Source organism: Ochlerotatus camptorhynchus, unplaced genomic scaffold (genome assembly GCF_037179485.1).
Source record: "Ochlerotatus camptorhynchus isolate MF236.1 unplaced genomic scaffold, CSIRO-AGI_Acam_v1.1 ptg000257l, whole genome shotgun sequence".
Classification (NCBI taxonomy): Eukaryota; Metazoa; Arthropoda; class Insecta; order Diptera; family Culicidae; genus Ochlerotatus; species Ochlerotatus camptorhynchus.
The window spans coordinates 1,871,227-1,898,733 of NW_027040747.1; the positions used below are offsets into that span (position 1 = coordinate 1,871,227).

Genomic DNA, 27,507 nt, shown 5'->3' on the forward strand with positions numbered 1-27,507 from the left:
TAGCGAATCAAAACAAACATAGTGTAGTAATAGAATTTCAACTAGAATAGGGTACGTTAATCGTTTGCTTGGGACCAATAGGCTACTAAAGTGGTGAGCCAATTTAAAATCGTTAGTTTCGTATTGATTGTTGCTAATATAGTTCTCTTTCCGAAAATGTATGGAGAAAACAAGAATTTGGAATGGTAATGGTTCTTAACAACCCGCTTCCAAAAAACCATAATACATAAGGTTAAAACTTTATCACACAAACGTTCATGTAAAGTTCCATAACCATTTCAGTTGACGTTTAGCAGGGATTATAAACAATTTAAAACCATTATCGGTAAGGTCATGTGATGGTTCGCGTTTATGCGGGCAGTCGTCCATACTTTAACGAGAGGGCTTTAATGCGAATCTGTCACTTCTCGCTTTCCCGCAGGTTGGTTTGTAAACGTGTCAAATTTTTTTTTATGTGTTCGTTTGCTTCACCAGTCGTCAGTCAGTTCGTGTTCGTGTCTCTCCGTGGGTCCGTCGTCCGTAAGGTTTATATCGCGCAAAAGAAAGCAGCTGCAGAAAAAGGGAAAAGGTAGTTTTGGAGGTGAAAGGTTTGGCTTTTTCCTCTCTGCGGGCGTGTGTATTACTCCGTAAAGTTCCGAGCTAACCCGCCGACGAATCCAGGATCCACTGATGTAGAGAGCAACAGGATTACCGGAGATTAAAAGGAAATAATAAATCTTGCCGGAACCCCAGGGCCGCTGCATAGGAGCACACTACAGAGGAGGAAGAGAAATAAGATAGGAAAAAATGGGTGGCCAAAAGTTCCAGTACGATGAAAGCGGCGGAACTTTCTTTTACTTCATTCTGTCGTTTCTGGCGCTGATCCTCATACCGGCCACTTTCTACTTTTGGCCTCGGAAGAAAAAGGAAGGTAAGTGTGTGGATTTTCCCTTGGAATAATAAGAACGGAGGCAGCTATTTAATCTGTTGATTCTGATGGCTGAGCAAATTTCGTCCATTCCAGCACCTCTCGCTGCCCGATACCAGTCGTGTCGGCATACCATGCCTTTGGTGCGTGTGTGTGATGAGCTGTCAAAAAACATTGTACAGACCTAGAGACGAGCCGAAAAATCAGGAGAAATTTTTACAGTTATCTTTCACTTTTCATTCGCTTTCTTCTGCTCGCGTCGCGATGTTTGCGTTCGACAGCCCAGGCAGAATCAAATTTACCTGGGTAGGTCGTTGAAATTTGCAGGGCCCTGGTGCTATAGCATGAATGATGGGCTTCATTATATACGAACCGCACACGTTTCACTTGGGAGCACCTTTAAAATGGTGTGCACCGTCATGTGTGGCATAAGTTAATTCTTCAAACAGCTCATTGTATGGAATTATTCGTAGTTGGTTTAGATGGGTAATTGCGCCCGTGCTGAAAGAATATCTGCGATAAAGTCTTGCTGTACTGCCGGTGGATGCACATCTGTCGCAAGTTCTATGGGATTTCCCATATGCGTAGGACAGTAACTATAGGTAGTTTCCTTCTGGGAATGGATTTTATTCTGTGTAAACATACACATGTGGGGTTACTCTGCGAGTTGAGTGATGTGATGTGGCTAATGTTATTTAAATGGTCACTTATATTATACTTTATGAATATTCAGTTATTCTTTTTTTTTATAATGCGTTTATTTTTCCAGGCTCATTTGCTGTAGCTTTGCGGAGCCGATATTCATTGTTTAGATTACAAAATTACTTAAAACTAACGTTAGTAAAGCGGGGCCGTTTACTCGCGGCTATCTAGGTTTAGGAGTAACAAATTGTAAAAAATGGATGGCAGGGTAGGGATTGTGAACACAAGGTTTGGAGAGCAATGTGCACTTGATCTCGAACTAAGCGGCACTCTGATGAAAAAGACAAACATGGGGGTACACCGATGGGCCGTTAACAACTTGAAAGAACACAAGATGACACTAACTACTAAATCCTCAGATCTATCCGTTTTAAAAACACATAAATTAAATTCAAATAGTCGAGATCTCGGCTCACCAAGACATCTCTAACGGGCATCGCGGGTTGTTTTCCTCGGGCCCTGAGGGATGTGGATAACTCAGATCTGGCAACACGGTTTAAGATACATGACCAAACAACATGCTCGATATCGTGATAACCACTGCCACACGCACCTAAATTGCTGCCTGAGAGCCCAATTCGATAGAAGTGTGAGTCTAACGAGCAGTGATTGGACATAAGCCTTGATATAACGCGTATAAAGTCGCGGCTCATGTCCAACCCTTTGAATCATGGTTTGGTCGACACCTGTGGGAGACTAGAATGTAACCATCTTCCCAAATCACCATCATTCAATTTTTGTTGCCAACTGATGAGGACTTGCTCACGAGCAATGGAGAAAAATTCGTTGAAGTGCCCACCTTAGCCAACGAGTCCCCTTTCTCATTACCCGGAATTGAGCAATGAGATGGGACCCAAACTAAGGTGATAGTGCCCCGTAACGTGGGTAGATCACCTTTTCGTGGTACGTTACGGTAAGATCTACCACCGATTCCTAGTCCCGACTACTTCAAACTAGGGGAACAGGATTTTTCAGTAATCTAAGGAACACATCTTAGTCCTTGTTACTTTTTATGCCTTGTTGATAGTGACAAGACTCGGCTTTGTCTACCGAGGATGATCTTGAAACAAGGCAAAAAAAATGAGTTAGTTGTCTTCATCTATGTGATTCCTAATCTTCTCTTCGTTGTTCCCTAGTTTGAAGTGGTTAAGACTAGGGTTCTGATGCATGGTCATTATCGGTGTCATACCTTAATTTTGTTGCTAAGGAATCCAATTTTGACTGACAAAGGGGCGCGGCTTTGGAGGGTGTTTCAACACTCCGAAGGGTATAAATAGCGGGACCTTTCAATTAGACTCGGATCCTTGCGATAAATGCAAGAGTGGCAACTGCAAAAAAATCGAATGCTTCATCATTTCTCAATAGTGGTGGAGTAATACGACATGCACTAAACTAAGGACACGGGATATACAACAATAGATCAATTTACTGGTCGCAGTAGTGTTAGGTCCCGAACAGAGGAAAAAAAAAAGGTGATAGTATAGGAGCAGTTAGATAAAGTACTCAATTTAGCTCGGATTTCAGGCAGGAAATACAGGAGTGCTTCATCGGCCTCATTGAACGAATAGCCTCCAAAGAGCTAAGATTATCCGTAAAAATGAAATAATAGTCAGAAGGTAGTAAGACAATTCGCTCTACTGCGTAAATTATGGCTGCGAGTTCCGCAACGTATACGTAGCATGGTTTTTGCAGATTATTGGTGGCGCTATGAAATTGATTAAATACACCAAATCCAGTGGAAGCATTTATGGTTGACCCATCTGTGAAAAAACTTTTATCGTTACTTACATGGTGGTACTTGATTGCAAAAATGGAGGGAACAACCATCGACCGATGGTGATCTGGTATTCCATGGATTTCTTGCATCATGGTCAGATCAAAATTTACAGAGGAACTATAGAAGGCTTGAAGGCAATCACGATTGGAGATTAATGAAGAAGGACCAACCTGCAGCGTCATGTACTCGTAATAGAGACTCATGAATCTTGTTTGAGGATTTCTGTTCAGTAGCTTCTCAAAGTTTTCTATTACCAATGGGTTCATTACTTCACAACGGATAAGAAACCGGAAGGACAGTTCCGCGAAACGATCTGTCAGTGGGAGAACACCCGCGAGTACTTCGAGGCTCATCGTATGCGTCGAGTGCATACTGCCAAGCGCGATTCGGAGGCAACGGTATTGAACCCGTTGCAGCTCCAGGATATGTGTTTTTGTCGCGGATTGAAAGCAGAAGCTACCGTACTCTAAAACCGAAAGGATGGTTGTTCTGTACAACCTGAAATTCAGTTCACACTCACCACTCACCAATCAGGCTAAGGCCTTGTTGTCCTCTGCTGCCCGAAGAAGTCGTCTCCACTCTACTCGATCCATGGCCACACTTCGCCAGCTTCGTAGTCTGCGAAGGGTCCGCAGGTCGCCTTCTACTTGGTCGATCCACCTTGCCCGCTGCGCGCCTCTTCTTCTTGTTCCTGTTGGGTCGCTTTCTAGAACCATTTTCACTGGGTCGTCGTGCCTAGCCCACCGTAGTCGCCCAATTTTTGCTATGTGGACGATGGATGGTTCTCCCAGCAGCTGGTGCAATTCGTGGTTCATTCGCCTTTTGTATTTTGTCTTTGATGCGTTGATGGCAAGTCCAATCCGCCTAGCTTCACCCTTCAGTCTGATGTACGTTTCCGCTATCGTCTCAAAGTTCCGTGCCATGATGTCAATATCATCGGCGAAGCCAAGAAGCTGGATGGACTTTCTGAAGATTGTGCCACTCGTGTTCATCCCAGTTCTTCTGATCACATCTTCTAACGCGATGTTGAATAGCAGACACGAAAGTCCATCACCTTGCCGTAACCCCCTTCGAGATTCAAAGGGACTCGAGAGTGTCCCCGATACTCGAACAACGCACATCACTCGATCCATCGTCGCCTTGACCAATCGCGTCAGTTTATCCGGAAATCCGTACTCGTTCTGAAACCGTACTTGATGTAAAAACTCTGCTCGATTAAGGTGCGTTTGCTGAACCCCTTCCAGCCCACCAACGATGTGCGTGCCACATTTTGAACTCAGTGGCCACTACTGACGTTAATCCAGTGTTTGAGGAGGTTGCTGATTTGAAGGAAATGAACGAAACTACAGAAAAAATTGAAGACTTGGTGGAGGGAGCAGAACAAATCTTCTGTAGTTGCCGATGTAATAAAGGAGTGCTTAAGATTATGTCTGATAGCAAATCATTCCAGATCTGCAATATCATTGATCGTGTTCCAGAAAAGTTGAACGCCACTTTAGAACACACAGGATTGCAAAAATGGTTGCCGTTAGAAGTGGCGTATTTAAAATAATATGTGTGGGTGATGCAACCTATTGCGTACACATTAGATACTCTACAACGAGCGAAGTTTATGTATATGGGCTACTTGCTTCCAACCATCTATGGTCTGTCATTGGAAGCGAAGCGAATCAAAGATGGAAAACCTTTAAAACATTGCCTATCACTGTTGGAAGCAGCTATATCATCGATCAAATCCGATAAGCGATTCGGAGCTATGATGACCGATAAAGAACTGATTGTAGCCACTACATTGATACCGGCATTCATGTTTGAATGGGATGCATTCAAGAACATGAACAGAGATGATATTTATCGAGTACTTGTCCTAAGAATGACGGAAGCTGATGGTCGTGAAGTCGATGCTGAAGAGGACGATTCAAACGTCGATGACAATTCAGAACTTGACGAGGAAGCGGTGTTTTTCGGCGTTAGTCAACCCAAACTGCAAGCAACTCACAAGGAAACATGTCAAAAAGAGCTGAACCGCTACTTGGCATGTACTTTCGATACCGTTGAGGAGTGCTACGGTAATCGTAACCCAATGCCATTCCACAGATTGTTGTTTTACATCAACAGGCTGGATGAAGCCCCAATGATTTTAACCTTATCAACTATGGAAAAAAAAATATTCAAGCATGGTCATAACATAAAAAACATACATCTTATAGTCAGTTACTACTGCCGGCGAAAAATAGAAAAAAAAACTTTCGACGAAGCGCACCACGGGAGAGATGAAAGTCGAAAACAGATGCAACTCTGTTGAATGTTCTGTGCAGTCCGCAACTCGCATCGTACGCTCCATAATTTGTGCGACGTAGAGGCAGTCTTAGCATAGGGTTATTACGAAGCGGTCGGGGTTGAACATTCAGGTCAATTTGCCTCAGGATAGCCTCGCAATCTGTCCTTCCTTGTAGGATATCGGCCACGGTTAGAGTTCTGCTTGTGTCTCTTCTAGTCCGGAGAAGTTCTAGGTCGATAAGTTGACTACGGCTTTCGTAACTGGGTAATCGAAACGGATCATTCCAAGGCAATCTACGTAACGCAAAACGAAGAAAGCGACGTTGAACAGATTCAATTCTCTCGGCACCGTTGTTGTATTTTGGGTTCCAAACCACCGAACAATACTCAAGCGTCGATCGAACAAGCGAACAATAGAGAGATTTTAGACAGTAGATATCAGTGAAGTTTTTAGTCGGTCTAGAATAGGCCGACGGCCAGGTTTCAGTAGGTACACACTCGCTTAACGGCAGATTGGTTTACAGTGGTCGACCAGGGTGTGTGCTGATAAATTACAAAATTACAATTACATTACATCATTATTTCATACATCAGCTTGAAGTACGTTGATCGATATTACATTTTTTTTTTGCTGTGCACTACACCACTGGAGCCAGCAAAGTTCAACAATCCATCGTTGCTTATGCCTTTGTTGTCGTTTGGAACCAGTTTTGCGAGGTAGGCGACGATTGTGCGTATTTCTCGCGTAACTTTTGAAAAGGGCCTATTTATAGCCAGAACAATACGTAAAGAGCAAACTGAAACAATTAATTAATTTAGCTTTATTTAGGAGGCTTTCAGCCTTAGGCTGGTTCGCCTCCAAGCAAACTGAAACATTGAACGTCGCGTGAAAGTGGAACTTAATGAAGGCCTAAGTACTTTTTCGTAGTTTTTAGTTTTCGGATTTGAAAGATCGTCGGTTACAGTGGCCTGCTTACTGAGCAGAAAAACGCGGTCCCAGGTCCTTACATATCAAAGAGATTTATGGTAAAATCGCTTGTGTATCGTGTATTTTGCGAAACTCGTTGTTGTCGTTGGTTCCGGGTTTGAATGGACACCAAAATTTGAGCAACGGTATTATGTGATATGAGGGGCTCGGTGGCCTTAGAGCAACCGTTTTTGCTTACTGAGCAGAACATCATGAGTCTAATCTCAGGCCCATCCACATTCAAGATTCGTCAATCGTTTTATTTGTTAATATGACTACATGGTAATAACAGCAACTCGGTGATTAAAAAGGTACTCGTCTGCCTAGTGGCAAACGTTTTTGCTTACTGAGGAGAAGACCGTGAGTTTAGTCCCAAGCTCGTTCGGGTTATATGATCGTATGACCCTGCTGCAAACCCAACCCTCTTATCCAACATACCAGTGATTCCTCGTGGAAGTGCAGAGGTGTTCTCGGCTTCCATCAAAGCGAGTGTCATGTCAACACAATCCTTCCCATTCCTTTCTTGACCTGTGTGGGCGCGGCCGGCGCTGGTATTGCCTAATTTAAGATCACCAGTTTTTACACATTGAGGATGATTGCTAGTCCCAAGCATCGTCTATTGGTTCTCTGTGTAATTACAGCTGATCTGGCAATAACAGAGTAGCAACCGTGGGCGGTCAATCAAGCTCAAGCTCAAGCTCAAGTAGATATCAGTGAAGTTTTTAGCTATCCTAAAAATGAACCCTAAAGTTCTTGACGCCTTATCAACAACATATGCAATGAGTTGTTTGAATGAAAGCTGCGAATTCAAGATCACACCCAAGTCTTTCACCTGATTCACACGTTCGATTGTCGAGCCAAGCAGGTCATAGCTAAATATTATCGGTTGTTGATTTCGTGAAAACGTAATAGCGGAGCATTTGGCTGGGTTCACTACCATTATGATTAAACTGCACCAACTACCGAATACATTCAGCTGACGTTGAATAAAGTGACAGTCAGCAATCGAGCAGATTCGTAGGAAGATTTTGAGGGCATCTGCATATGATAACCGAGAAGCTTCGATGACCAGATGCACGTCGTTGAAGTACAGTTTAAAAATTAACGGTCCCATGTGGCTTCCCTGAGGTATACCTGATGTGTCAAAGAAGCTGATCTGCAATCTCCTATGGCAACCTTTAGTTGCCGACCGGTAAGATATGATCGAAACCAACTCAGAAGATTACCGCATACACCGAGCCTGCCGAGTTTAGCAATCGCAATAACATGGTTCAACTTGTCGAATGCTGCGGATATGTCTGAATGAATAACGTCCGTTTGAAACCGATCCGACATGCTTTCGGTTATATACGATGTGAGACATAGGAGATTGGTGCTTGTAGAGCGGCCGACAGTAAACCCATGTTGATCAGCACTCAAATACTGCTTGTAATGGAACAGCAACGGTTCCATAATCACTAGCTCGAATAGCTTCGAAACGGCGCTTAACGATGTAATTACTCAATAGTTATCCACAGCTCGTTGCCTACCTTTTTTGTGGACGGGAAACATGTGCGCAAATTTCCAGCAAGATGGAAATATGCCACCTGAGAGAGACATTCGGAACAGGCGAAGAAGCAGAATTAACAAGCTAGCAATATGTCTCTTCAAAAATACAGATGGAGCTCCATCAGGTCCAGGATTGAAGGATGACTTGAGCAGAGTCGCGGCCTTAGAAATCATTTCTGCATTAAAATCAATTGCACCCAGCGTTTGATCGTTTACTGGAACGTTCCTGGCAGCCATGTTAATCTGGTCGTCAGTTAGTATCTCATTAGTGAATACACTGGCAAACTTTTCGGAAAAAAAGGTGGCATATATCCTGAACGGTGGCAGCAACTTCTCCGTTGAATTCCATAGTCGATGGGAGGTGGATTCCCTGCGTTGCTCGTTCACGTAGTTCCAAAAGGACTTCGGGTGTAGCTTAAATTTGCACTGGATGCCTCGTTGGAAACTTGAAAAGCATTCACGACTGACTCGCTGGTACATGTGATTCAGCCTCACATAATGTAGTTTCAGAGGAAGCGTGCGATACTTCGTAAATCTTCTCAATGCTGCTATCTTGATTGACTTCAACCTACGTAGCTCTCTCGTCTGCCAGGGAGGGTGAGACACTTTGTGGTGAGTTCTTTTCGGGACGTGTATGTCAATGACATATGCCAATACATGTGAAAAGGTTTGCGCTGCAGCCTCAACGTCATCTGGATCAAGGATGTTCTCCCATACCATGCTAGACAATACATCTATGATGCTACGGTGGTCAGCTTTACGGAAGTCATAAGAAACCGTAGCAGGATAATCGTCGAAATCACGCACGAGTTTGTCCTCAACAGTGACAATTAGAGGAGGGTGATGTGGAACTAGCTTAGTTAGTTCACAAGGAGCCGAGGAATTTGATGGATCCCTGCCCTGTGTGCTCACGAAGCAGAGGTCCAAACTACGACCATTTTTGTTAACTACATGGTTAATTTGAGAAAGCGTCGCTGCGCTGTAGTTGTCGAGAAGGTTAATAGCTCCTGCGTGAAATGTAGAGCTATCAGGATCTGGGTACAGGAATCCGCTATGAGATGGACTCCACGAAACGCCTGGCAGATTGAAGTCACCAAAAATGAATATCTCATCAACTGGAGTGGCACTTTCGACAACTGTGAAAACTAACCGACAGTGAGTATCGATGAGTTCATTGTCGCAGATCATCAAGTCTCATTGGATACTCGCCATAGTGAGTGGGTTGGAAGACCCCCTCTCCACATCCGACAGCAGGTCCGGAACGACTATGATGAACGAAGGCTGCTGATGACAGGACTGAGACGGAGGGATTGGGGGCTTCCATGGGGCTTTCTACGGCGCGTTCCAGGATTCCTGGATTGGGAGTTACATCATCACAATGACTAACACAGTCAGAATTGCTGAAAATTTGATCGGCATCAGGCAGTGAATAGTCAATATATTGATTATACTTGCGTGTAGAGGCAAGGTGGAAGACTCGAGAGATTTAATCGAAAATTAAACTACCCATAAACGCATAACAGTTCCATTTGAATAGAATATGTCCTACCTCCAAGACTAATCTAGTTTTCAACTAGCAATAATCGCACCTCGGACGTACCTCATTGGTTACGATATCGCCACTGCGCAAAGTTCCAAGACTAATCTAAACTTCTTTTTTTTTTTTGGTTTCCTCCCTCACCCAGACCCGGAACGCTTCAAAGCAGAATGCCAGTGCGAACCATGCAACAAAAAGCGCATCCTAATATCACATTCCGACCCGTACAAGGGATTCAAGGCGTTCCTGATCAAGGTGCTGATCATCGGTGGCTGGGCGCTGCTTGCATTTCTAACCTACAAAGTGTCCCAATTCGACTACGAGATGTCCAACTTTGACCCGTATGAAATTCTGGGCGTCCCACCGGGCACCTCCGAGAAGGACATCAAGAAAGCGTACCGCACCCTGTCAGTCATTCTGCATCCGGATAAGGAAACCGGTGACGAGAAGGCTTTCATGAAGTTGACCAAGGCGTACCAAGCCCTGACGGACAACGAAGCCAGGAAGAACTGGGAAAAGTACGGCAATCCGGATGGCCCGGGTGCGACGTCGTTCGGTATTGCGCTGCCCTCGTGGATCGTCGAGAAGGAGAACTCGGTGTGGGTGTTGGGTTTGTATGCGTTGGTGTTTATGGTGGCGTTGCCTACGGTGGTCGGAACCTGGTGGTATCGATCGATTCGCTACAGTGGCGATAAAGTGCTGCTGGATACGACGCAGATGTATTTCTACTTTTTCCACAAGACTCCGCACATGGCTCTGAAGCGGGTGGTGATGATTCTGGCTGCCAGTTTGGAGTTTGATAAGAGGCACAACACGCAAGTGGTCGAACGACAGTCGGATAACGAGGAGGTGCCAATGGTGAGTGAGAATCGGTGCCGATTTTTGAAAACGTAGATTTATCTGATGTGTGTTCATGTTGTTACAGCTTATCAAACAACTACCGAACTTGAACGAAAAGTGTAAGGAGCTGCCGCTGTGCCGAATGTACTCGATTAAAGCCCGATCCATCCTGCACGCTCATCTTAGCCGGATGGTCCTGAATCCGCACACACTGGACAAGGATCGCCAATTCATCGTTAAGAAGTGTCCCTATCTAATCCAGGAGATGGTCAGCTGTGTCAACCAGCTGATTATGCTTGCCTACGCTCGAAGAAGTGAGTTCGAAATTCCTTCATTTATAGAAACGTATTTCAATGGATTTTTCTAGTTTCCAAGCTGCCCACCATTGAAACGATCGAAAACTGCATGAAACTGTCCCCGATGATCATCCAGGGTCTATGGGAGTTCAAAAATCCGCTCCTGCAACTGCCGCACGTCACCGAAGAGCACCTGAAGTACTTCACTTCGAAGAAGCGCCCGGTTCGGAATCTGCAGCAGTTTGCCCAGCTTCCAGCAGACGAAAGCCGCGGAGTGCTGCGAAGCTTGAGTGACTATGACTACGAGAACGTAATGAAGGTGCTCGGCAAAATGCCCCTGATCGATTTCAGCGTCAAGTGCGAAGTGGTGGATGACGAGAACTCGAACGTGGTAACTGCCGGGGCCATTGTGACCGTCACGGTCGAGCTGGTCCGGAGGAGCATGAGCGAACTGTTTGGCGATACCACCGCCAAGGAGAAGCAAAGCATTACGTGAGTTGTTATCCTGACTATTTGTTTTAGGATCAACTCTAGATCCTTTATTGTTTTAGTGAGGAAAACGACGAGGGAGCTGAAGGGGAAGAGAACGGTGGTGAGGGGGCACCGGCCAAGGACGAGAAAGAGGAAGCCAAGGCAAAGAAGCCCGCCTGGCAGCCGAAGGCAGGCAAGGGTCACAAGAGCAAAAGCAAAGGTGCGGCCAACAAGAACAAGCAACGACAAGCAGCAGCCGCTGCCGCAGCACAGGCTCAAACTCAGGTTACCAAGGTCGACAAGGTAAGAAAGGTAATTATTGATAAACATAAATAAGATAGACAGAAAAAAAAAAAACAATTATTTCCGCTAATTTTCAGAACAAAATCAACGAAAAGGTTCGCAAGGATGATTCAGATGCAGACAGCGGTGCCGAAAGTGACAACGATATCAGCTCCGATGAAGGGAAGAAGTCCTCTGTGGAAGACGACGATGTCGAATGGGAAAAGTAACTAATTCATACTTCCCCAAGATCAACTTTCCAAATTATTGACTCAATGCATTATTTTCAGATTCCAACAGAAAATCAACAAACGTGAGAAATTGGAAGGCAAATCCAAGGTTTCCCATCCGGTGCACTGTCCGCTGTTCCCAGAGGTAACATCCCCTTTCAGCGGCTTAGTCCAAATCACCGACATAATCGCCCATCCTTAATTTCCAGGAAAAATACGAATACTGGTGGACGTACATCTGCGATCGGAAGTCCCGCACCCTCCTCACCGCGCCGTACCACGTCACCAATCTGGTGCACCGCGAGGAGGTCGCGCTTAAATTCACCGCCCCCAAGTGGCCCGGTGTGTACGTTTTCACCGTTTGCCTACGGTCGGATTCCTACTTCGGAATGGACCAGCAGGTCGATCTGAAGCTGGACGTCAAGGAAGCGGCAGCGATACCCACCGAACATCCACAGTGGGACATCAGCGACTCGGAATCGGAAGCGAACGAACAGCAAGCCAACGAGAGCGAATTCACCACGGATTCGTCCGATGCGGAGAATGACGATGACTAAAATTAAGGGAAAAAATACAACTGAAATGCAAGCTGTGGTTGCGAGAGTGTGTGCACAATGCAAGAGAGAGACTATTATTACCCTCCAAATACCTACCCCAATTTTGATTTGTTCTCCGTTGTTGATTTCCTATCACCCTGAATCCTGGATGGACTCCGATGTGCGCCGAGTGTTTCGCGTAATTTGATCCCACTGATGATGTGAGAGTGACACATTTGCACGGGAAACGAAACGAAAAAAGGTAAGAGGACACTTTTTTATAAAAACACTACAACGCTCGGTTGAAGCGAAAGACTACAATATTTCTAGAGAAAATTTTGGGTAAATGTAAGGTAGACTAAAAACGGCAGTTATGTAGTGTACAAAAAAAAGTAAATCTTCGCAACATTACATACAATCACAATTATAGAACATTAAAAGTCTGTAAAACAAAAGTGCAAGAAAGCATATTATGCAAACAAACAGTAGTAGCAGTGGAAGTTCGTTCATCCGAAACCTATCCTTAATGATTTGATTAAATGGGCGTTGTGACCGGTAAAAGGTGTTGGGGGAGAATCTTCGTACGAAAACGAAGAACTGCATTATTTACCCATATTGTCTAGTGGCTAGGAACAAGAAAACCTCCAAAAGGTCGCCCAGTAGGTGGAATCGAACCACTTCGACGCTAATCGACTACAGGTTTGAAGCCTGCACCCCGGACCACCGAGGCTCGACTGGGCAGTGGAGGATGGTAGCGGCATTTGTATATATACTACTGGCGCAATGAAACAGTTCTAGCGATGGATGGCTCACACGAAGCAGGCACGTGATTTTGTTTGTTTTGCCGCGGATACATTTGTATGGCCAACTATAAGCATGAGCCGTATTTGTATAATAAAACTCATACTCATCCATTGTCACACTTGTATAGTTTTTGAATAGTGCTCATAATTATTATACAAATAATACTCATAGTTTGCCATACAAGTGTATCAGCGGCATACAACTTCCACGCGCTGGTGTTGTATGCAAGATTTTTATTTATAGAATCTATTGATTTTTGTTGACTGCTGCTGTGCACATATCTAGACAAACATTCCAATAGGTCCCTATCTGCATTGTTCGCTTTTCTTCATGAATTTCGCTACATAGTCTGATAACAGAAGGTCCGCGTCCGTGTAAAACACAACAGGAAAAATGTGTTTGCAGGTGAGATCTGAAGTCTTTTAAATAGGTCCTATATCCATTTGTTGATAAAAAAATCGAGGTGGCTTTGCAATATTAATGCTTACAATCAAAATTTCAAAGACTAAATTAAAGACTGTACGTACCGAAAATACCGCGTTGGTCGCGCTGAAAAGCGAATCAATTTAACCGATTTATTGATCGACAAATAAACAGGACATATTGAAAAATTAATCTATAGTTATTACCTGAACACGCTAACTTGAAAGTACCCATTAATGGGTAAAAAATACCCATTTGAAAAAAATGGCTTAAATCATTGATGAGTAAAAATTTTACCCATTAATGGTTACTTTCAAGTTAGCGTGACGAGAAAATCGATGAAGAGAATCAATCACTGCAGATATTACGACCTTTTGAAACGTTCATGTAGAATTGACTCACATGTGCTTTGCCTAAGTTGGTCGTGTGCGGATTTTACATTTATTTTGAGCATCCACATACTGGTGCTGTAGTGTGAAGGGTTGCATACTGAAAGGCGACTTCCTCGGGGGTTAACAACAACGGTGAACGCTACAACAAAACATTATTTTACTATTAAACAAAGAAATTGTTTGTCTGCTGTTTTTGTCTATTTTTTAATAATTCCTGTTCTTTTTGTTATTTTATGATTAATAGTAATTAATTACAGTTATGATAAAACACTAAACATTCGCTAACCGAAAGGATATTTGAATATTTAAAAAAATCCAACTTATTAAAGTTGTTAACCAACAGGCAACATATCTATACAGAGCTGGAAAAAGGGCCTATCTGCTTTGATCGATTCTCTTCATCGACTTTCTCTTGATACCTACGGCAATGCAAACAGATTTTGTGCTATTTTTGCCACATAGCATGATAAAGGAGGTTTTCATCTATCGTCCAAATCATCAAATGCAACAAGGAATGTCGTTACAGCTGAGTTATTAACGAAAGAGAAAGTCGAAAAAGAGAATCGATCAAAGAAGATAGGCCCTTTTTTAGCTCTGTTTATGATTTATGATAAGCTTGACATAGGACCACTAGTGGACGGAACAAATATGTTGAGTCTTTAGTCCTTTTGACCGATACTTTTTTATCTTAACTCTACGTGTTTGAATTGGCGGCCCTAAAAAGGTTGTTTTACGAATGGTGGCCTTGAGAAGGGCCGTTGTTTGTTTTTTCTTCCTATTGGTCGTTTGAGACCTCTACCGTGTAGCTGATAAAAATAGTGATTATTGATACCTGTAATTTTAAAAGTGGATGTGATGGACAACTAACACGTAATGCATAAACGTGCTACCAATTAATCATGTTTTGTTGTTTTTGACATCATCCACATCCAGAGGGCCAGTCACTTCGAATGTATGGGAATGGTAGGAAACCATTTGGAAATGCATGAAAATTTTCAGTTTTTATTCATTGTCGTCTTTATGGGCAGTTTTAGATGAACAAAAAATGCCCGAGTACATTACTATGGTGATAAGGTAAACACTCGTTTATTTGTTTCCTTCTGTGAAAGCATGTTTAGTCACAAATCGTGGATTTTCTGATATTCTCCATATTGCAAAAATGATTTTCCTACCACTGAAGGGGCGACATCTCTCGGATCTTCAGTATAGCTACTACTCAAATCATATAATTAATTGACGTCTGCGGGAAGGTTTAGAGCTGGATGATTTACGCATGGTATATACATGGTGATACAGCTTTTTCACTAAATGGGCGAGGTTTTAGAGCAAATTGTAAACAAACTTATAACAAGTTTATTCTCTCACGAAGACTCAATGACCCAAAGCTGATAGTGATTTTCCGAACACTGGCATACTGGCACTTTCAGGATATCGTGCTTACACCATTGCACAGCGGTCGAAATGTTGCAGGCAGCGAGACACATAAAGCAACCAACGATACAGACAAAACGGTTGCTACGACCGAGGCTACGACTACCATGACAAACTCGCTCTGTAACATAGCTCTATCGGAGTGGTAGAAGGATAATGATATATTGCTTGCCAGAATTGTTGCAATATACATGGATGAGGACATAGCTTGATCTGAATCGAGAAACGACATAACACAAAAATTCCCATTAATACACGTGTATCATCTTCGGCTATACTTCGTGAAGCAGCTTGCCAACAATTTGCTCGTTTCTTTCTACCGCACCGAGTGAGCTGTGTCGCACGGGCTGATTGTCATGAAAAAAGGAAGAAGATTATATCATCATTGCTTTCCACTTCTTACATAGCGTTATCATTCGGTCCATTGATCGCTTGTCATTTTGTCATTTGGAGATATTTTTGATTCCTTGGTTGCAGGTGATCAATGTTGTAGTCAGCCTAACGGAACGACTGCAGTGGAACGTCCGAAAAGATGGTGAAGCTACTCAAAGAGCCTCCGATGTCGGCGTCCTTCAGGATCTCACCAAATTTGTGGTGGCCATCTCCGTCGCAAATGAAACTGCCATTTTGGATCGAGGCGAACAAACTGGTGCACTTGGGTATCTCCAGAGACAGCGTGCTCAGTTGGTTTCAAATTAGTTGTGACTACTGTCCCCACAGCAAAAGGAATTGCAACTGATCACGTTCACTGAATTACAGTCTGTTTTATACTTTCAGAATAGCTGATTAAGCCCCTCCCTTTTGGTGTATTTTTCGTCAGAGCGTTCTAGGAAGTATATGGCAGCATTCACACCAGACCAAGACGTGTTCCTACCAGCATTGAATTGGATTGTTGTGAAAAAACAACTAGCGCTACTTGACTCATTCATACCAGTGCAATTCGATGATGACGGATCCGGATGACGGCTGCCCAGTCATGCTGCCTATTGCGGGAAGCCTTTCCTCCGGTCGATGTGGGTACATTCGTCGTCGTCTTCGTATTGGTACGATGCGTACTGTTCCACTCATACGTCGTGTCCGACGCTTATCCGTCCGTTGTTCGAAAGTAATTGACGAAGAAAACGATTTGGCAAGCGTTTTTATTACCGCTGCTTTCTCCTCCCTTACGAGCGGCCGTGTGTCGTTAAATTTGCGCTCTATCGTTGCGTCCGTGTTTGGAATTTTTCGTTACATGTATGAATTTTGATTTTTTTTTAATGTGACCTCCAGTATAGAAATTAAAGACGTAGTCCTACGTCAAAAAAAAATCCAGGGAAAGATCTTGGACATTTTTTAAAGATCTATGACATAGACCAGTGGTTCTCAAACTTTTTTCGATTTTCGTCTTCCACTCAAGCCGCGCTCGGGTTGACGCTAGTGGGTCAGATGTGAACAGGAGGGTCCGCACGGGGTATGGGTGGTGCCAAGTGTGCCCCGAACAAGTTCAAATTCGTGTACGACCTCTTTGCGCGCCGATTTGAATGGAGCGTTTTGGATACGAATTTTAAGCTTCCGCTTTAAGCTACAATCCTATTATCTTATTCATCTTTTTCCAGATAATGTTCGGAGGATTTGTACATGCTTAGATGTTTTTATTTATATCGATTGTCCCCGTAGATTGTGGACAGTCCTTGTATTTGATTTATATTGATCATGAGAATCCGTGTGACATTTTAATTATCATATCAACAGATGCACATTCGTGCAATTTTCAATAGTGACATGTTGAAAAATGATAGTCTTAATTTTAAAAGATTTGTAGAAAAAATTCGTATCGATTGGCGTATTAAGAATTAAAATCCATCATCTCTGGATCAAAATCAGACCACTTTCATGCCGCGACCGGCTTTGGTTTTTGTAATTACACCCCCAATTTTGCCTTCAAGAACATGGTATGTTAGATTTAGATAGACCTGGAATTAGGCGTATCAGCTTTTGTAAACAATGACTTCTCTCGATGATTTTGAGGAATTCAAGACACGTCAACGCATACCAACATTTCCGTCGGGTGGGGGAAGTCTTACCCTACCTGATGGTGATGTTTATTTGCGTGGGCGAGCCTTGACTTTCAAGACATCATCGAAAGAACTCATTGTTTACAAAAGCTGTTACGCCCTAATTCCAGCTCTATCTTGGGTAACTGACATCCGATTGATGACCTTGACAAATGTCAGAGCAAATGTCCAAAAAATACTCTTGTACAAAGTTATGGTGGTCCTGAAAAGGACCGTTTTGTCGTGATGGCTGAGCTATTAGGGTATTGAACACAGATGAGGCTGGTGAGCTGTATGTTGTTTAGAATGAGGGTGACGCGCTTGGCATAGATGGCCTACGACACGTTGAAACTACGTGAAAAATCACGTAAGTTCTCTCTTTTACCACTCCCCTCAGTTTTACGTGACTCACGTAGAATGTATGTGATACCCCTTAAATGTCAAAGGGAATTCCGATTAAGCACACAAACTTAATCAATGCAATTTACGTGATTTTCACATACACTGTTTCTATGTGCGTTTCACGTAAACCTTATGTGATTTCCACATCTGAAAAAAAGAGTTCTACACTCAGAGTGGTGCAAAGTACGGCGACATCGTGATGTGCTTATGTCCGTTATTTTTTGCAAAATAATCGCAAGATGTAAGTACAAATGTTGATTATTTCTAATGATTATCAAACATACATTGGCTGTCAACAATCAATACGAAACTAACGATTTTAAATTGGCTCACTACTTGACTAGCCTATTGGTCCCAAGCAAACGATTAACGTATCCCATTCTAGTCGAAATTCTAGTACTACGCAATGTTTGTTTTGATTCGCTATGAAAGTTTGACAGATAAAATGAGGGGTTATTGGTTTTTCCCTAAGAGAAGAGATGACAAAACGGGGGCGAAAATGAACCACTTTTCTGTCAACGTGAACCAGCTCCTGATTGGCCGATTTCATGTGCGTAAGATAGAGATAGAGATAGATAAAGATAGAGATAGAGATAGAAATAAAAGAGGAAGAAGCCAATTGTCATCTCTTCCTCTTAGGTTTTTCCTATGTTTCGAGGGGTGAATCGATTAGCTTGGGACCGAAGAGAGTACCATAGAGCTGAGCCAAAAAGTTGAGCACGTTATTTCGGTACCTTCTAGTCAAATGCATATATAGAAGTACCAGACATGTTTTGTAGTGTCAGGTACTCTATTTTGTAATCTGTGAAAAGGGAAATCACAAATCGAGTGTCAACAAAATACATGGCATGTTGAGAGATTGAGGTCGTGAGTAGAAACACTGGAATAAAAGACCAGCGGAGAAAAAAAAACATGAATTTGGCAACAAGATAAACATTACAGCAATCCTGGAATCACTTGCATTTGTAACTGCTTGCGAGTGACTTCGTCAATGCACCGACGATCGAGTTCATGAGTGATTGTTAAACGATTTTAATACTCCTCCCTAATTGAAGCAAACCATTTGTAAACATTGCAGATTGGAACCGCTTTTGACAGTTCGATTGGAATCATAACAGTGTCTCCGCTGGTCTCTTATTCCAGTGTTTCTAGTCGTGAGAGCAAATTTTCTCTCTCAAATTTGAATTTTTTGGCTCTCTGGGAGCTGGTAGTATATCAGGTAAAACTGTATGGGGAAAAATATTTTTTATTTAATTGTAGCTTGTTTAACAATAATTTCCGGGAAAAAACTGAACTACAAAGTCCCTGATTAATTTCTTTAGGTTGTCGTTCACTTTTTTTTTTGACCTGAATATGCACCGAAAGCGAATTATTCCCACTTCTCTCAATTTCTCGCAATTTCTATATGAAGATTTTTATCACTTTCTACCAGCGGAACAGCGCCATCTGTGTGGAAAATAGTCGAAAAAAATGATTAATTGGTATAATGAGAGAGAGAAGAATTAGTATTTTCCATTTAATTCCACTACTTTATTTGCTTATCCTTGACAGATACGCGTATTTCGTCTACAATGTGCAGACTTCTTCAGTGTCTTGTACTAATACTCGACTGTCGAGTATTAGTACAAGACACTGAAGAAGTCTGCACATTGTAGACGAAATACGCGTATCTGTCAAGGATAAGCAAATAAAGTAGTGGAATTAAATGGAAAATACTAATCCTTCTCTCTCTCATTATACAGGTATTCCACTAAGACGCCCACATTCATCAGGATTAATTGGTGCCAATTGAACCGCATGGTTGTAAATCCAACAAAATGTTCAGTAATCACGTTCTCACGGAAGAAACATTCAGTTATATCAACAATCAATTCGAAACTAACGATTTTAAATTGGCTCACTACTTGACTAGCCTCTTGGTCCCAAGCAAATCGATTAACGTACCCCATTCTAGTATAAATTCCAGTACTACACTATGTTTGTTTTGATTCGCTGTGAAAGTTTGACAGATAAAATGAGGGGTTCGTGGATTTTCCTATGTTTCGAGGGGTGCATCGATTAGCTTGAGACCGCAGATAGTACCAGAGCTGAGCCAACAAGTTGAGCTCGTTTCTTCGGAACCTTCTGGTCTTAGAGTTACCTCTATGGTTATATCCTAGTAGGCGTTGACGTACATCGTGTGAATCACATTAAGGATCTAGGAGTCATCTTAGATTGTCAACTCACACACAGCCAGCATATCTCGTACGTGATCGACAAGGCATCCAGAACGATCGGCATCATTTTCAGGATAGCTAAAAGTTTCACGGACATCTCCTGTTTGAAGTCGCTTTACTGCTCCCTCGTCCGGTCGGTGTTAGAATACTGCTGCCCTGTATGAAATCCCAATTACTAAAACAGTGTACAAAGAGTAGAGTCTTTTCAACGGCGATTCATCTGGTTTGCCCTTCGACGATTGCCTTGGAGGGATCCTCATCGCCTTCCAAGCTACGAAAGTCGGTGCCAGTTAATTCACCTGGATCCTTTGTGGAGTCGAAGAGATACGACCAGGGCCCTGTTTGTGGCAGACATTCAACAGGGCAGAATCGATTGTCCTTCTATTGGCGTTGACGGCACCGTCGAAAAATTTGCTCTTTCAGCAAATATAGACAGTTTCTTATAGAAATTTTCGGTGGAGTAAAAGGATAGTACAAAGTCCGCCATGTTTCACGCACAGTCTGACGTTTGCTTATGGATTTTCTCATAGGAGTAAAGAGCTACAGAGTCGCCGTCAACGCCAATTCTGCAACAAATCGACGTTGAACCACAAACGAAGTGACAGACGGAGCGGCTCGAAATTTGATTTGACGCACTTACATTTGCAGTTTTCGAGTGTACCTCACGGCAACACTATCTACTCATATGTACTAGCTTAAAGTGGGAAGTACCGTATGTTATCTCTTTTTCTCTAACGAAAATTTAAAGGGAGAGCCTGTTGTCAAACAGCATGTCATTATGACGTTTAGTTGTTATCTGCTTTTCTTTTGTATAACAAAAGATCATATGCCAAAATGATTAGGGGTGAACACATCGGTTTAACATTTGCTTAGAAGTAAACGATGTTGAGCTGTCAAAGACTCGCGCTTGTTGCCATTGTTGCTACAGATTTCTTCAGTCCGTGCTTCTAACCAAAGTCAGAGTGAACCGCGACCGAGAAGACATCGACAGAACTCCTCCGTAGCGGAACTGTTGACGGTTTTCGGGGAGTCGGTGGATGGTGATAGGAAGGAGGACCTACTGCATTTGCAGGCATTGCTTGGAGTTTGTCGCGAGGCGGTGAAGTTCAGTGGGAAGGTGGTGAGTTTAGTTCAGCCATAACATTTGATAACGGCATAAAAGCATTTGTAAACAAACTTTCTAAGGTCCTTTACACGCGAACCAAAGTACGCCCACGCAAACCAACATCATCGGATAGGGGCAACTATCACTTTTCCGAAAGTGGTATTGGTATTCGCGTGTAAAGGGCCTTAGAAAGTTTATTTACAAATGCTTTTGTGCCGTTATCAAATTGATTTTGGATTCTGGATTCTGTATAATAAATTTTACTTTTTCAGGATAAACGACACATATTAGTGCAATGCGCTTGCTTGCTGGAAGATTGCACATACGAAGAAGCAAACGGATCAGCAAAAGTGGATTTTGTCTGGATTGGATGTGATCTGCTCCACCACGATTCGATTGTTGCGGCATTGGTCCGAGTCTGACGAGTTGGCGATCCGGGCGAAAGCAGTAGGGATCTACAACGATGTGTTCGATAACTCAACGGCGCTGCTGTATCGACTGTTCACTGTGTATCAGAAGCGGCCAGCGAAATTTTTCGCATCAGTGATATATAGAGAAGTGTAGCGAGATGGAAATGGCAGAATTATTCCACAAGAGTTTGTCTTATTTGAAAATAATTCTTAGCTTGGGTGAGGCTTCCAAGCAGTACATACAATTAGTGGAGATTCTTAGTAGGGTTAACTACCCCCTTTCCGGCCAATTAAGCACAACGCGCACTTAGTCTTTCTTAATCTAGCACAGTTTAGCATCAAACGAAATGTTATTATTACTGATGGCTTCCAAATTTATTTACCTTTCTGTACGTACCGTAAGATTTAATAAAGAGAAACCAATCGTTGAGATATTGTCAAAAGTCTAACACTGATTCTTGATACCAAACTCGGCCTACGGATTCTAAATTCGACCTAACGCATTGAATCGCCAATGAATTCACTTCGACCTTTCGGATGAAGATAAAAATTGATTGAGCGCTTCTTTTGTTTTTGTGAATTATGGGTGCAAAGCTTTATATAACGCATTCTCATTGACTTCGTTCGACAGCTAATTGACTAAAGTATCGTACCAAACCCACAATTGACTTCTTAACTCTGAAATCGTGGATTTATTTGATGTTTTCTGCTCGATAGGCCCAAAATGGGCGATTAGACCGAAGTAGTTCTCTACCCTATTTTTGAAAGAATAGAATCTGAGCCAACGGCAAGTTCCGTGTGGATTTTGAGTAAGTATCTCAACTTTCAAAACAGCTCTGTTCTGGATATGAAAACGCTGAAATCCCTATCAGAGAAATTGAAAATCCTCAGTGGGAAATCCCCTCCGGATCAGATTTTGGTAGAAATCGTTATATTCATCACACTTCAACTGTGGATACATTTGGATCAAATTAAGCAGCATGCTTCGGAGGTAACCGAGCCGATCATTGAATTGTGCAAATCGTTGGTCAAATTCAGTAAATACTGCCCCAGGAATCAAGCCCAGATTTGCTCCCGCTGTGGAAGCTCCAGTTGGAATTTTGTGGATTACATTTCAACGATAGTTATAAACTTGGCGATGACCATGTCCAAGGCCGGCAGGAAATCAGTCCAGAACTGGTCGGATTGGTCAATGGATTTCTGAGGTATAAAATACTAACTCTGGACGATTTGGTATGCGAAAAGAAGCCATCGCTGCTGGACTCCGGGTTGCGATTTTTGGTCAATTTCCCGGAAGAGAAATGCTGGACCTTGCTCGGTTGGTCATCGACTTCAAGTACAAATACGGATTCGATTTTCTAACGGATAGTTATTTGATAAGACTCGTGGAGAACTGCCTTAAGGATGCCGAAGTCTGCTCGGCTACAATTGATATTAAATTCGTAAAACTATTGGCAGCACTTCGAGATGTTGCTGACGACTCCAAAGACGTGGACGAAACAATTTATGCGATTGTGAACTTTCAACTAAGCACCAATACCGAACCAATTCGTTGAATATTACAACAGATAAGTTGCACATAACATATACACACTAATCCAGTCAGTAATGTTTTTACTGGGTTTTTTAATTAATTATATGATTTGAGTAGTAGCTATACTGAAGATCCGAGAGATGTCGCCGCTTCAGTGGTAGGAAAATCATTTTGGCAGTATGGAGAATATCAGAAAATCCACGATTTGTGACTAAACATGCTTTCATAGAAGGAAACAAATAAACGAGTGTTTACCTTATCACCATAGTAATGTAATCGTGCAATTTTTGTGCATCTAAAACTGCCCATAAAGACGATAATGAATAAAAACTGAAAATTTTCATGCATTTCCAAATGGTTACCTACCATTCTCATACATTCGAAATTGACTGGCCCTCTGGATGTGGATGATGTCAAAAACAACATCACATGATTAATTGCGGACTGTTCGATAAAAGTTTAAAACTCTGCAGAAAATTCAAAAATATGAAACTTATTCCGAACTTGTACAGATATAGTTCTGTTAATCTCATTTCTTTTTTTCTTTCTTCCTTTGGTTTGTTTTCGGTCGATCTGGTTTTCGGTGCTGAGCACCAATGCTACCGACGCCAGCGAGCTAGCTCTCATACCTGGACCCTGCCTATTTATTACCTATTACCTATTATTACCTACATCATTTTAACATAGAAATCTTGAACCACCATGTAACCGATTTGAGAGATAAATTTGATAAAGTAGGAAAAACGCAGTTTACAGATGTGATAGTCCAAAAATTTGACGACATAAACCTCTCACTAGGAACTATTTTACAAACCAAGAGACAGAAACGCTGGGACGCAGTAGGAAAAGTTTGGAAATTTATTGCCGGATCCCCCGACGCACATGATTTAAAGTTAATCAATTCAACCATTAACAATCTCGTAGCAAATAACAATATACAAGTAAAGATTAACCGAGAAATGGCATTACAGTTAGAAGAGACAGTATTTAAAACAAAAGATGCTATTCCACTGTTCAATTCAAAAACTTCGGAACTATATTTCATAAATATTCTTTTCAACCTTAAGGAATTAAATGATAAAATAAACAACATTATTGATACTATAGCCTCAGCAAAAGTAGGATTATTAAAGGAAAAAATTCTATCAAAAAATGAAATTGAAATGTTTAGGAGAGAAAATATTACAGTTCACTCAAATTCCGAAGTCGTAACCTATGCCAAGACAGCAATCGCCACCAACCGCAAGAAGATCGTATTATTCATCAAGATGCAGAAGTTAGACCCCAGAATTTTTCGTAGAATCTATGTTTTCCCAACATTCCACAACCAACAACAAATCCACACCACAGAGAGATCTTTCATGATCCATCCGACACAGAAATTTATCGTCAAGAACCTAGAACCCATCATTTATCGAATTGAGGACATTGAAGTAACCGAGTCTACATGCATACCAAACCTAATAGATGCGAAACCAGCCATTTGCAACTATTCATCAAATCCCATACAGCAGGAGATTGTTCCCATCGATAAGTATTATTTACTGGTGAATTCAATTCAATGAGCAATTTCACCCTATCATCAGATTGCAGCACCAATGAAAGAATTCTCACTGGATCATATCTGATTCGATACGAGAATTGCACCACACGAATCAACAACATTTCGTATGCCGGCAGAACTCGAACCACGGCTGGAAACCCGGTCCACCTTCATCTGGACGGAATAGCTATTTCCAAGGACAGTCATATATTGAACCTTATTATGGAACATCTCCACAAACTGCAAACAGAAACACGGAAAGATTTGGACTTACTCCGTTTAAAAAGCTACAGTCTGCATTTCCCACACTGGTTCCTTTTTGGAGGGATAACCATCCTCCCCATGATCGGTATCATTATTTTCCTCAGCATTTTCTCCCGCAGAACAACAAATATCAAACTAGAGACGATGCCAAACACCAACGATCATCGTGGAAAATCGGAACCTGGAAAAAAAAACGTCGGAAACCTAAGTACATCTTCATTTGGATATACGATGCCCCTGGAGGTTCATCACTAAGGAGGGGCGAGTTAACGCCGGTGCCAACCGCAATTGGCAAATTCCATCGTCGGTGCTTTCGTCAGCATCTAGGACGGATGCACAGAACGGCAACAGCAGCGAGCTTCATCAGCATTCCGCAATCGGGCGATCGATTGGACTCCGGATTTGCATAGTGGACACTTTTCGCGAGTGCTAGGTTCTCTGTAGGAATTATTGATTGAATAAAGTAGTTTTTAGGTAGCAGCAGTAGTGAGTAGATATTTTTTTTAAAATAACCTCCGACGCTCAAAACTTTAACTCGCGCAGCGAAACGAACCGACGGAGAATCGCAATTGCTGTGATCAAAGTGATTGGTGAGGCAGAAGGAAACAAGTCAGGTCTTTCATTATCACGACGTTCTTATGCATAATATAGTGTGACGTAACGTTGGATCATGTGTAAGAACATCGTGAGAACAAAAAAGTCGACTACATTCCTTCTGCCGCACCTATAGCAACGCACACGGCTCCCGCACTGACTGTTTCTTACTTTCTCACTCTAGTCAAAATTTCCTTCGATGAGTGAGAAAACAGCACCCCGTCAATGCGAGCGAGAACGCGAGTTGCCAGATCATTGCACACAAAACCAACTTGAATTAATTCAAAACAAAAATACTAGCGAACCTGGCGGTGAGGGGCGGAAGGTGGACTAGAATTCTATTACAGAGAACCACATTATTTTAATTAATTTCTTCGGAGAAAGTCGTCTGTAACTTCGTTTGTGGTTGAACGTTAACGTTAACGAGTACTCCGTAACAACGCAATGCTGAGCATACCTTTTCGTCGTACAAACTATAGTTCGTATGGTGCTATCAAATGGATTAATGGATTTTCACTTGGCACGCGAGACGCTGCGTCAGAGATTCCGTGATATATTTTTAAGAATTAGGAATTAGGAAATAAGTTGGACTTCACGGCCTTTGCAGCTTGTTACTTCTTGACTATATTGTATTTCCTACACACAGAGAAATGATTTTTATATTCAAATGGATATATTTTTGGCTCAGGGCCTAATATATTTTTGGTATTGATTCAAATATATTATTCGGTTAGTTCAAAGAAAAATATTTTTGAATCAACAAACCGGTTGTAGAGTCAATAATCTGTTTGTTGATTCCAAAAACCATTTTGTTGATTCAAAAATATGTTTCGTTGAAATAGTGATACAATATGTTTTTTTTTTTTTTTTTTTTTTCCTTTGGTTTGTTTTTTCCGTCGATCTTGTTTTCCGTGCTGAGCACCAATGCTACCGACGTGCCAGGAAGGCAGCTCCCACACCTGGACCCTACCTATCGACCCATCAACTCATGAACCGGGGACCAACGGCTTTACTTCCCATCCGAAGGAAGGCGTGATCAGAGATGTTATGCCTCAGAACATCCCGGCGGCGCCGACAGAGATTGAACCCAGGCCTGCTGGGGTGAAAGGTAATCACGCTTACCACTACACCACCGGTGCCGTTATACAATATGTTTGAATCAATAACAAAATACATTAAGCCCTGAAACAAAAATCCATTTTTCTGCGTGTAGTATTGCTTAATCCATTATTAGGACTAAACCCAGTCTGTTGATGTAGAACCAAATAAACAAGAGAATTAGGATCCGGGGGGTCCGCTTAGGGGGGGCAACTAACCTTTAAAGTTGTAGAATAAATCTTCCTATTTAGTCTTAAACTTCAATAAGAAAACGCAAGCAGACCAATAGCATTAAGCAGATTAACAAGGAGAGGAATAGCAAGCCGTTCTATAGCAAGTAGGAGTGACTTGCAATACTAATCTAAACCCTAATAAAAATAACCATAAAAGAGAGCTTATCGACGTGTTCGGGGTATCATCCAAACCTTTTGTGAGATAGTTTACCATTCCGGGATACAGCTCGTTTATGGTATTTGTTTATTAGGGAAACCATAATTAAAGGTACCGCCTGATAATTTCAGTGCTTGATACTGAAACCGTCGATTCCATGCAATAATGCCACAAGTTTATTTTTTTTTATTTATGAGATTTTGATTGCAAATGACGGCAAATAGTAGGAAGTATGATTCCGTAGAAACCCATTTTGAAATTCGTGAAAAAATAAAAGTTATAGGTAGATAGGCCTTGCTACTTTATCAAAATAGACAAACATTAAGTAGCATCTAAGGCACTTGTTGAGTTGTCAGATTTAGTTATACTTTAGCATGTTGTTTATTCATGCAATAGGGTTTTGATATAATTTCCGTCCTACTTCCGCGCTTTACCTCTCTTTTATGAATGAGTTTAAACAAAAAATGAAATATTTATGTCAAAGATGACTTCTAA

The 27,507-nt window shown here is 42.1% G+C and overlaps 1 protein-coding gene, 1 non-coding gene and 1 pseudogene across 3 annotated transcripts; 1 reads left to right on the forward strand and 2 right to left on the reverse strand.

Moving 5' to 3' along the window:
* The first annotated feature begins 479 nt into the window (after nt 1-479).
* On the forward strand, nt 480-12,844 carry Sec63 (translocation protein Sec63). 2 transcript variants are annotated; one of them, XM_065226628.1, is made up of 8 exons: nt 480-910; nt 9,867-10,576; nt 10,644-10,872; nt 10,926-11,346; nt 11,406-11,637; nt 11,706-11,833; nt 11,898-11,982; nt 12,047-12,844. In XM_065226628.1, the coding sequence occupies exons 1-8, from the start codon at nt 787-789 to the stop codon at nt 12,392-12,394; spliced, it is 2,277 nt and encodes a 758-aa protein (XP_065082700.1). In that variant the 5' UTR covers nt 480-786; the 3' UTR covers nt 12,395-12,844. The 2 variants fall into 2 exon arrangements, with proteins under 2 accessions (XP_065082700.1, XP_065082702.1); XM_065226630.1 differs by having other exon boundaries at nt 11,406-11,628.
* LOC135705123 (U4 spliceosomal RNA) lies at nt 9,657-9,815 on the reverse strand (annotated as a pseudogene).
* A 182-nt stretch (nt 12,845-13,026) lies between the features above and the next one.
* Nucleotides 13,027-13,113, reverse strand: TRNASTOP-UCA (transfer RNA opal suppressor (anticodon UCA)). Its single transcript has one exon. It is a non-coding gene; the product is annotated as a tRNA-Sec (tRNA).
* Between the last annotated feature and the right edge of the window lie 14,394 nt (nt 13,114-27,507).

What these genes read in the sequence shown, in the direction of transcription:
- Sec63 (XM_065226628.1), top strand. Translation starts at nt 787, where the DNA reads ATGGGTGGCCAAAAGTTCCAGTACGATGAAAGCGGCGGAACTTTCTTT. An exon ending in GCTTGCCTACGCTCGAAGAA is followed by an intron (nt 10,873 to 10,925) that starts GTGAGTTCGAAA and finishes GGATTTTTCTAG; the next exon opens with TTTCCAAGCTGCCCACCATT. An exon ending in AGGTCGACAAGGTAAGAAAG is followed by an intron (nt 11,638 to 11,705) that starts GTAATTATTGAT and finishes GCTAATTTTCAG; the next exon opens with AACAAAATCAACGAAAAGGT.